The following is an 11,580-nucleotide window of genomic DNA, read 5'->3' as shown; positions in this document are numbered from 1 at the left end:
TGACACGCTCAGCAAATTCTGATGAAATGAGCCCAGAGGTTATTTTTGGAGAGAATTGGAATATTAGGTTCAATGTTTTTTTTGAGGTGAATATTCATTACCGGGGTGTGGACTTCAATGCAATCTGCTATTGGTGCTCAGACGTTACATCAATACTTGTTTTCAGGATAGACACATGTGACTGTAGGCAAAGCAGGTTGAAGTGCGTTTTCCGAGAAAGGTTCAGATCTGGTAGTTCGGTAACCCCGACAGAGGTTGCTTTGCTCCCCCCCCCGTGAGTATTTTTCTGGAGGATGCTGCTCTCTGCCGAGGTTGGTATAAACTTGGAATTTGGGGCTGATAGATTTTTCTAATTTGTTTGTTAACAGAACTTATTAAGGGATAAGGGGGAAATTGCATGGTGGTTAGATAGCGGGACGAGTTGTAAGAGTTAAATAGCCTACTCTTGAATCTCGAGACTTCTTAAAAGAACTAATGATTAACATCAAGAAGCGATGCGTTGTACTGATCCGCCTAAATCCACGTTTTGCTTTGCTACTCTCACAGTGGCTGAAGAAAGTTGGACGTTCAATAATAATGCATGAGAATTCGAAGAGCTGAGCATGTTGAACATCTGAAATTAAACATAGTAAATGGTAGAAATACTCCGAAGATGCCGTGGAAAGAGGAAATAGAAGGGCCGAATGGCCTACTCCTTCACTTATTGTCTATTAACTTTCAGGTCAAATAAACTTAAATAGAACTGGCATATAGGGACAAGGTAGCTGGAGGAACGGACAGGATAAAGGATACATGTTCACAAAATGCTGGAGTAACTCAGCAGGTCAGGCAGCATCTCGGGAGAGAAGGAATGGGTGACGTTTCGGGTCGAGACCCTTCTTCAGACGTCTCGACCCGAAACGTCACCTATTCCTTCTCTCCCGAGATGCTGCCTGACCTGCTGAGTTACTCCAGCATTTTGTGAATAAATACCTTCGATTTGTACCAGCATCTACAGTTATCTTCTTATAAAGAATATATGTGTTGGGGGCAACGCCAGGGTTGTGAAATATAAGAAAATAACTGCAGATTCTGGTACAAATCGAAGGTATTTATTCACAAAATGCTGGAGTAACTCAGCAGGTCAGGCAGCATCTCAGGAGAGAAGGAATGGGTGACGTTTCGGGTCGAGACCTTTCTTCAGACTGATGTGAGGGGGGCGGGACAAAGGAAGGATATAGGTGGAGACAGGAAGATAGGGGGAGGGGAAGAGAGGGACAGAGGAACTGTCTAAAGTTGGAGAAGTAAGTGTTCATACCACTGGGCTGCAAGCTGCCCAGGCGAAATATGAGGTGCTGTTCCTCCAATTTCTGGTGGGCCTCACTATGGCACTGGAGGAGGCCCATGACAGAAAGGTTAGACTGGGAATGGGAGGGGGAGTTGAAGTGCTCAGCCACCAGGAGATCAGATTGGTTAACGCGGACCGAGCGCAGGTGTTGAGCGAAGCGATCGCCGAGCCTGTGTTTGGTTTCGCCGATGTAAATAAGTTGACATCTGGAGCAGCGGATGCAATAGATGAGGTTGGAGGAGGTGCAGGTGAACCTCTGTCTCACCTGGAAAGACTGTTTGGGTCCTTGGATGGAGTTGAGGGGGGAGGTAAAGGGACAGGTGTTGCATCTCGTGCGGTTGCAGGGGAAAGTGCCCGGGGATGGGGTGGTTTCGGTAGGAAGGGACGAGTGGACCAGGGAGTTACGGAGGAAACGGTCTCTGCGAAACGCAGAAAGTGGAGGGGATGGGAAGATATGGCCAGTGGTGGGGTACCCATTGTAGATGACAGAAATGTTGGCGGATGATTTGTTGGATCCGCTGGCTGGTGGGGTGGAAGGTGAGAATGAGGGGGATTCTGTTCCCTTGTTACGAGTGGGGGGAGGGGGAGCAAGAGTGGAGCTGCGGGATGTAGAAGAGACCCTAGTGAGAGCCTCATCTATAATGGAAGAGGGGGAAGCTCTGTTTCCTGAAGAATGAGGACATCTCTGATGCCCTAGTGTGAAACATCTCATCCCGGGCGCAGATGCGGCGTAGACAGAGGAATTGAGAGTAGGGGATAGACTTTTTGCAGGAGACCGGGTGGGAAGAAGTGTTGTCCAGATAGCTGTGCGAGTCAGTGGGTTTATAGTAGATGTCAGTCACTAGTCTGTCTCCTGTGATGGAGATGGTGAGGTCCAGAAACGGGAGGGAGATGTCGAAGATAGTCCAGGTATATTTAAGGGCAGGATGGAAATTGGAAGTGAAGTGTATGAAGTCAGTGAGTTCTGCATGGGTACAAGAGGTAGCACCAATGCAGTCGTCGATGTAGCGGAGGTAGAGTTCGGGGATGGGGCCGGTGTATGCCCAGAACAGAGATTGTTCGACGAACCCGACAAAGAGGCAGGCATAGCTAGGGCCCATGCGAGTGCCCATAGCTACGCCTCTGGTTTGGAGGAAGTGGGAGGAGTCAAAGGAGAAGTTGTTAAGGGTAAGAACCAGCTCTGCTAGGTGGAGAAGAGTGTTAGTAGATGGGGATTGGCTGGTTCTATGGTCGAGGAAGAAACGGAGGGCTTCAAGACCATCCTTGTGGGGGATGGAAGTGTAGAGTGACTGGACATCCATGATAAAGATGATGGAGTGGTGGCCTGGGAACCGGAAGTTATCGAGGAGATGGAGAGCGTGTGAGGTGTCTTGGACGTAGGTGGGGAGGTATTTAACCAGGGGGGATAGGATGGAGTCGAGGTAGGTGGAAATAAGTTTGGTGGGACATGAGCAGGCAGAGACAATGGGTCTGCCGGGACAGTTCTGTTTATGGATTTTAGGTAGGAGGTAGAATCGGACCGTGTAGGTCTGGGGAACTATAAGTTTGGAGGCATTGGAGGGTAGATCGCCGGAAATGGTGAGGTCCGTGATGGTGCTGATGATAAAGGTCTGGTGTTTGTCGGTGGGGTCATGGTCCAGGGATAAGTAGGAAGAGGTTGTGATATTGGTTCAAGTTTTTTTACGCGTTCAATGTTGAATGGTTCTTTATCAGCTGCACAGGGGACAGTAAAATTCTTCTTTTTTTTTGCATTTAGAGAAGTAATAATATTGCCATATATAAGTACAATTCCCAGTTAAGTACAATAATGCATAGAAACAGTCCACTGAGTCTATATGCAAGGTTCACCAGATTCACAGAGAAGGTTCACCAGATTGATCCCTGGGATGGCAGGACTTTCATATGAAGAAAGACTGGATAGACTAGGCTTATACTCGCTGGAATTTAGAAGACTGAGGGGGGATATTATTGAAACATATAAAATTCTAAAGGGGTTGGAGAGGCTAGATGCGGGAAGATTGTTCCCGATGTTGGGGAAGTCCAGAACCAGGGGTCACAGCTTAAGGATAAGGGGGAAGTCTTTTAGGACCGAGATGAGAAAACATTTCTTCACACAGAGAGTGGTGAGTCTGTGGAATTGTCTGCCACAGAAGGTAGTTGAGGCCAGTTCATTGGCTATATTTAAGAGGGAGTTAGATGTGGCCCTTGTGGCTAAAGGGATCAGGGGGTATGGAGAGAAGGCAGGAACGGGATACTGAGTTGGATGATCAGCCATGATCATATTGAATGGCGGTGCAGGCTCGAAGGGCCGAATGGCCTACTCCTGCACCTATTTTCTATGTTTCTATGCAAGAGTTGCCACGCTTTGGTGCGATTTTCAAAGTCCCAACTGCAATTGGCCATAAAGGGTCATTGCAGCCGTCACCCCCTTCTGAATCACTGGTGTTCCACAGCCACGCGATGAACATCTTTGTATCATTAACCTCTAACTTCTCTCATTAATCCGTCTGACTAAATAACCCCATAATTTACCCTCGGTGGAATTCTAGCCTTGCATTGTTTAATTCTCCCGGTGTAGTTTGGAGAGAAAGATGAACTTTCGGAGGTGTGTGAATTGTGAGGAAGATGCAATAAGGCTGCAGGGTGACTTGGACAGGTTGTGTGAATGGGCGGATACATGGCAGATGCAGTTTAATGTAGATAAGTGTGAGGTTATTCACTTTGGAAGTAAGAATAGAAAGGCAGATTATTATCTGAATGGTGTCAGGTTAGGAAGAGGGGATGTTCAACGAGATCTGGGTGTCCTAGTGCATCAGTCACTGAAAGGAAGCTTGCAGGTACAGCAGGCAGTGAAGAAAGCCAATGGAATGTTGGCCTTCATAACAAGAGGAGTTGAGTATAGGAGAAAAGAGGTCCTTCTACAGTTGTACCGGGCCCTGGTGAGACCGCACCTGGAGTACTGTGTGCAGTTTTGGTCTCCAAATTTGAGGAAGGATATTCTTGCTATTGAGGGCGTGCAGCGTAGGTTCACTAGGTTAATTCCCGGAATGGCGGGACTGTCGTATGTTGAAAGGCTGGAGCAATTAGGCTTGTATACACTGGAATTTAGAAGGATGAGGGGGGATCTTATTGAAACATATAAGATAATTAGGAGATTGGACACATTAGAGGCAGGAAACATGTTCCCAATGTTGGGGGAGTCCAGAACAAGGGGCCACAGTTTAAGAATAAGGAGTAGGCCATTTAGAACGGAGATGAGGAAGAACTTTTTCAGTCAGAGAGTGGTGAAGGTGTGGAATTCTCTGCCTCAGAAGGCAGTGGAGGCCAGTTCGTTGGATGCTTTCAAGAGAGAGCTGGATAGAGCTCTTAAGGATAGCGGAGTGAGGGGGTATGGGGAGAAGGCAGGAACGGGGTACTGATTGAGAGTGATCAGCCATGATCGCATTGAATGGCGGTGCTGGCTCGAAGGGCTGAATGGCCTACTCCTGCACCTATTGTCTATTGTCTATTGTCTTTCAAATGAGATGTTTAAAAGAAATCCATCTCTTTCATGTATTTAGTTTAGTTTCCTGTCATGTGTACTGAGGTTCAGCGAAAAGCTTTTGAGTGTACACTAATACGTAACATGTTAAAGCAAAGCATTGTGTGTATTTCTAAAATATATTGCCAGACACCAAGCACATTTAAACATTCTGATAGGTGTTTTCTAAATGGAAGTCTTGTAACTTGTTATTTTTGCTATTTTAAACCTTCCTTTACCCTAGGCTGGCCATATTTTCTAAATCCTAATATGGCCTCATAGCGCCAGGGACCTGGGTTTGAATCTGACCACGAGTGCTGTCTGTATGGAGTTAGTACGCTCTCCTTGTGATCACCCAGGTTTTCTCCGGGTGCTCTGGTTTCCTCCTGCATCCCAAAGATATGCGGGTTTGTAAATTAATTGGCTTCTGTAAATTGCCCCTTGTGTGTAAGATGTGAAAAGTGGGATAACATGGAACTGCTGTACTTTTAAATGTACCTGCCTCCTCTGGCAATTTGATCTATATATCCACTGTCCTCGGTGTGAAAAAAGCTGCCCCTCGGGTTCCTATTAAATCTCGCCTTAAACTGATGTCTGATGTCGATCTGAGATCGATGGTCTGTATGGACGGTGGACCGAAGGGTTTGTGTGTGCGCTGTATTTCTAAACTATAAGCATTTTACTAAAGAACAAGGACCTCTAGTTTCTTACCATTTACAAAACAATTCCTAGACAGGACTTTAGCATGGAGGGGTGATTAGCACTTCGGTGTCCTTTTGTGTATTAACTGGTATCTGCAGTTCTTTGTTTCTAGTTGGAATGGGTGATCAATGATTGGCAAAGGCCAAAGGGCCTGTTTCCATACTGTGTCTTTAAATACCAGATTGATATATAAAGTCAGCTGGAATTTCCAAATGAGCCATCCTTGTTCTGATGTTTTACTTTCGATTCGGCAGCACAAACAGATTTTTTTTTCCCCTGTACAGATAAAAGCTTTCAAATATTATCTTCAAGCTTTTGAGGGACAGTTGGACGCTTGTCTTCCCTAAATAAAGCTCCTGAAATCCAGTGACATCGGGGCTGAAGCACTGGTCTCAATCAAAAGGATGGCTGGATTTCCAGTGTTAGTGGAAGGGCTGAATGTCGACCTTGACTCAGCTAAAAATAAACTAGCCATTTATTTTCAAAGCAAGAGGAACTCAGGAGGAGGTGAATGTGAAATTATGCCACATCCTGATCGAACAAAATTCCTGGTTTATTTTGAAAGTGAGAAAGGTAAGGATTTGATTTTTACAAAGACAATTTGACCTGCATTATGACTGGTGTGTAACTATGGAAAGAGTACTTGCCCATAATGACCCACTGACAACTTGATAAACTAATGCTTATGTTTAGATCTTTCAAATGTAATTTTATGGTCTACTTTCGATACTAGATGTGTTATCTTTAAATTTAATTTTGATATTTGGGGAGTTTCTTTGTGATTATCTCTTCCTTTCAAAAATTGAATGAGACTTGGTTAGAACATTGCTGCCTTAGTTGAATGAATGAATAAGTTTATTGGCCAAGTATGTGCATGTACAAGGAATGTGCCTTGGTGCTCCACTCGTAAATGACAACACAAACATACAGTTAACAATTAGGAATAAAGCATAAACACATCAAAACAATAAGGATACAACATTACGGTCTAAACATGTGGGTGAAAATAAACCAGAGCAAAAAAGAGACTACAGACTTTAGTTATTGAGTAGAACTAGTACTTGTGGGGGGAAAAAAGCTGTTTTTATGTCTGGCTGTGGCTGCTTTGACAGTCCGGAGTCGCCTTCCAGAGGGAAGTGCTTCAAAGAGTTTGTGGCCAGAGTGAGAGGGATCAGAGATGATCTTGCCCGCTTGCTTCTTGGCCCTTGCAGTGTACAGTTCGTCAATGGGGGGGGGAAGGTTGCAGCCAACAACTTTCTCAGCTGTGCGAACGATCCGTTGCAGCCTCCGGATGTCGTGCTTGGTGGCTGAGCCAAACCAGACCATGATGGAGAAGTTGAGGACGGACTCAATGATAGCAGTATAGAATTGGACCATCATTGCCTGTGGCAGATTGTGTTTCCTCAGCTGCCGCAGGATGTATATCGTCTGTTGGGCCTTTTTGACTGTGGAGTCGATGGTAGCCCCCCATTTAAGGTCCCTGGAGATGATGGTTCCAAGGAACTCAAGAGAGAGCTAGATAGAGCTCTTAAGGATAGCGGTCAGGGGGTATGGGGAGAAGGCAGGAACGGGGTACTGATTGAGAATGATCAGCCATGATCACATTGAATGGCGGTGCTGGCTCGAAGGGCCGAATGGCCTCCTCCTGCACCTTTGTCTATTGTCTATTAAATGACTCCACAGATGTGACTATGGTGTTGTTGATGGTGAGTGGGGGGAGGGGAAGGGGAGCTCTTCGAAAGTCTACCATTAGTTCCACTGTCTTAAGAGCATTGAGCTCCAGGTTGTTGTGATGGCACCAGGACGCCAGCTGTGTCACTTCCCGTATGTAGGCAGATTCCTCCCCATCCTGGATCAGTCCAATCAGGGTCGTGTCATCCGCAAACTTGAGGAGCTTGACGGAGGAGTCTGTGGAGGTGCAGTCGTTGGTGTAGAGAGAGTAAAGGAGAGGGGAGAGTACGCAGCCTTGCGGTGCTCCTATGTTGCGGGTCTGAGATGTGCTTTCCCAGCCTCACATGCTGCTTCCTGCCTGTCAGGAAGTTGATGATCCATTGACAGAGGGGTTCAGGCACAGTCAACTGGGAGAGTGTGGAGTGTAGTGGCTCTGGCACAATGGTGTTATAATAATAATAATAATAATGCATTACATTTATATAGCGCTTTTCATACACTCAAAGACGCTTTACAGGGATTTAAAGAACATAGGGAAGTGAATAAATAGATAAATAAGTAGACGAACAGAGAAAGGAGACAGAAGGTGAGGTGACCTTCAGTGGATGAAGGCAGTACTGAACAGGTGAGACTTCAGTGATGTTTTGAATGTGGTGAGTGAGGAGGAGTCTCTGACGGTTTGGGGTAGTGAGTTCCAGAGGGTGGGAGCAGCGATGGAGAAAGCCCTGTCCCCCCAGGATCTGAGTTTGGTCTGGATGGGGGGGGGACAGGAGATTGGCAGCAGCAGAGCGGAGGGTGCAGGTGGGAGTGTGCCTGTGGAGGAGGTCAGTCAGGTAGGATGGGGCCAGGTTATGGAGGGCTTTGTAGGTCATGAGGAGGATTTTGTACTGGATTCTCTGGGGGATGGGGAGCCAGTGGAGTTTGTAAAGGACGGGGGTGATATGGTCACGGATCGGGGTGTGGGTGAGTAGACGGGCAGCGGAGTTTTGAATGTATTGAAGTTTACTGATGATTTTTGAGGGTGCGCCATAGAGGAGGCTGTTGCAGTAGTCCAGACGGGAGGTGATGAAGGCGTGGATGAGGGTTTCTGCAGCTGTGGAGGAGAGGGATGGACGGAGACGGGCAATGTTTTTGAGGTGGAAGAAGGCTGTCTTTGTGATGTGTTTGATGTGTTTGTCGAAGGAGAGGGTTTGATCAAAGATGATTCCAAGATTCCGGATATGAGGTGAGGTGGATACTGGGAGACCATCAATATTGAGGATGAAGTTTTGGGTGGATTTGGTGAGCGTTTTTGGACCAATGATGATGATTTCAGATTTGTTGCAGTTGAGTTTGAGGAAATTTGATTGAAGCCAAGATTTTATTTCAGTGATGCAGTTTGTCAGTGTAGAGTGTGTGGTGGTGGAGATTGACTTGGTGGAGATGAGGAGCTGGATATCATCGGCGAAGCAGTGGAAGTTGAGACCAGGACGGCGGATTAATTGACCAAGGGGGAACAGGTAGAGGATGAAAAGGAGGGGGCCAAGGACTGAGCCTTGAGGGACACCTTGGGGGAGGGGAGCGGTGGGGGATTTACAGTTGTTAATGGAGATGAACTGGTGCCTGTCAGAGAGGTAAGATTTGAACCAGGATAGGGCTGTGCCGGTGATGATAAAGGAGGTTTCAAGTCGGGTGAGGAGAATGGAGTGATTTATGGTGTCAAAGGCGGCGCTGAGGTCAAGTAGGATGAGGATGTTGAGGTTGCCAGCGTTGGAGGAGAGGAAAAGGTCGTTTGTGATTTTGAGGAGCGCAGTTTCAGTACAGTGGTTGGAGCGGAATCCAGATTGGAAAGTTTCATACAAGGTTATTGGTAAAGAGGTGGTATTTGAGTTGGGAAGCTACAGCACGTTCCAAAACTTTGGACAGATAGGGTAGGTTGGAGATTGGTCTGAAGTTGTTTGGGGTGTCAGGGTTGAGACCAGGTTTTTTCAGAATGGGGGTGACAGCAGCGATTTTGAGGGATGGCGGGACGATGCCAGTGGACAGGGAGGAGTTTATTGTTGCAGTGATAAGTGGAGAGAGAGCAGGAAGGCAGGCCTTGACAAAGCTGGAGGGGATGGGGTCCAGAGAGCAGGTGGCAGTTTTTATTCCTGTGAAGAGGTCAGAGAGGTCAGTGGTGGAGACTGGGGAGAACTGAGGCAGGGGTTGACAGGATAAGGGGGGGGCAGGTGGTTTGAGGGGGAGCAGGTGCGTTGGTGGTTAAGGTGCTGTAGATGCTGTCTATTTTGCTTTGGAAGAATGAAAGGGAAGTGGTGCATTTGTCAACTGTGAATGATTGGGAGATGGTGTCCAGGGGGCTGAGGAGTTTGTTTATTGTAGAGAAGAGTGTTTTGGGGTTTCCAGAGCCAGAGTGAATTATTTGAGAGTAGTAGGTGGATTGGGCATGGGAGAGGGCATCTTTGTAGTGCTGCAGGTGGTCTTTGTAGGCTTGGGAGTGAATTGTGAGACCTGTTTTGTTGCGGAGTCTTTCAAGTTGGCGGGCATGAGTTTTCATCATGCGGAGTTCGGGGGTAAACCAGGGATTTACACAATCGAACTTGGCTGGGTTAATTGGACTCTTGTCTCTGAGCTCTGGGTTCACCACTCACTAAAGAGCTGTGGGAGAACTGAATATCAGGAAGGCAATGACTGCCATGTTTGTCAGCCATGTCAAAATTCGCCTACATTCACAGGCTCCATCTTCATCCTGCCAACCGTATAACAATGAACCACTTTTGCCCCAACTGCTTTGTACCGAGATGAGATTCAGACCTGATTGTCCCCTGACTCGGCTGCTGAATCTTTTGTATTCCTATGTGCACCTGGCCGGCCCCCCTCATAACCTTGGCAAACGTGAGGTTTACCCAAAACGCTGCTGACCATTTCCTAGCTCGCAATAAGCCTGTTCACCAATCTTGCTGACTTGTATTGATAATTGGTTAATCATGCCTATGTTTTTAAATTCTCATCTTTCAAACGTCCCCAATTTTGTTGCTTCACTTCTAGGTAGACTCTTCCGGCTTTGAAATATCTGTACACCGCCACTTTTTGTATCTGGTGCATTGCCTTCATTAATTTCTCTGTTATTGCCAGCCATGCATTCGGCCGCCACGACCAAACATTGTCACTCCCTCCTGCAAATGCTCAGTTTTATAATCTCTCATTAAATAGATGCTCAAATTGTCTGATTCTTTGCCAATCCTTTGATCACCTATCCTCATATTTCCTTTGGAGCCACAGCACCAACTTTAGAGTCATACAGGGCTTTGGTTCAACTTGCCTACGCTGATCAATATGCCTCATCTACACTAATCCCATATCCCTCTACACCTATTCTCTCCATGTACCTGTCCAAATGATTTTTTTAACATTGTGATGTACCTGCCTCAACTATCTCATCCGGCAGCTTGTTCTATATACCTACCACCCCTTGTGTTTTAAAAAAAAAACTTGCGCCTTTGGTTCCTGTTAAATCTTTCCCTGCTGGCTTTGAATCTGTGTCTTCTGGTTCTTTATTTCCCATACTCTGGATAAAAGGCTGTGGCATTTACCCTATCTATTCCTCTCATGACCGTGTACATCTTCTGATCACCACTCATCCTCCTGTACTCCAAGCAATAAAGTCCTAGCCCGCTCAACGTCTCCTTATAGTTCAGCCCCTTGAGTCGTGGCAACATCGTCGTAAATCTTCTCTGCACTTTTTCCAGTTTAAGACCTCTTTTCTATAACACGGTGATCAAAACGGAACAGAATCCTCTAAATGTGGCCACACCAATGTCTTGTACAAATGTAACATGGCCTCTCAACTTGTATACTCAATAGTCTGACTAATGAAGGTCAATATGTTGCCTAAATATGGCCTCCCCAATGTCTTGCACAATTGTAACATGACCTCCCAACTTCTACACTCAATACTCTTTAGTTGACTTTAGTTTAGTTGACTTTAGTTTAGTTTAGAGATGCAGCATGGAAACAGGTGCCTCAGCCGTGCCGAAACCCATGCCGACCAACGGTCCTCGCACACTAACACCATCCTACACACACTAGGGCCAATTTACAATTATACCAAGCCAATTAACCTACAAACTTGTACGTCTTTGGAGTGTGCGAGGAAACCAGAGCACCCGGAGAAAACCCATGCAGGTCACGGGAAGAATGTACACACTTCGTACAGACAGCACCCGTAGTCAGGAACGAACCCGGGTCTGCTGCGCGACTGTTCCGCCCTTGACTGCTGAAGAGGTCAATATGCCGAAAGCCTTCTTGACCACCCTTTCTACCTGTGATGCCATTTTCTAGGAATTATGTACCTGCACTCCAACAGTGCATTCAGAAAGTATTC

At 46.4% G+C, this 11,580-nt stretch overlaps 1 protein-coding gene across 2 annotated transcripts in view; it reads left to right on the top strand.

Annotated features, from left to right (window-relative positions):
• Positions 1 to 8: 8 nt before the first annotated feature.
• The window catches only part of LOC144595752 (protein mono-ADP-ribosyltransferase PARP14-like), a 59,729-nt gene continuing 48,157 nt past the window's right edge, over positions 9 to 11,580 (top strand). The window contains exons 1-2 of one of the 2 annotated variants that reach the window (XM_078403355.1): positions 9 to 86; positions 5,834 to 6,122. In XM_078403355.1, coding sequence (XP_078259481.1) covers positions 5,954 to 6,122 — 169 coding nt within the window. In that variant the 5' untranslated portion in view covers positions 9 to 86; positions 5,834 to 5,953. Of the gene's footprint in view, positions 87 to 155; positions 312 to 5,833; positions 6,123 to 11,580 lie in introns of those variants that run through there. The other variant, XM_078403354.1, reaches the window with a different exon arrangement.

Source organism: Rhinoraja longicauda, chromosome 8, assembly GCF_053455715.1.
Source record: "Rhinoraja longicauda isolate Sanriku21f chromosome 8, sRhiLon1.1, whole genome shotgun sequence".
Classification (NCBI taxonomy): Eukaryota; Metazoa; Chordata; class Chondrichthyes; order Rajiformes; family Arhynchobatidae; genus Rhinoraja; species Rhinoraja longicauda.
The sequence above is the reverse complement of the archived record's forward strand: the minus strand, read 5'-3'. Positions and strand labels throughout refer to the sequence as shown.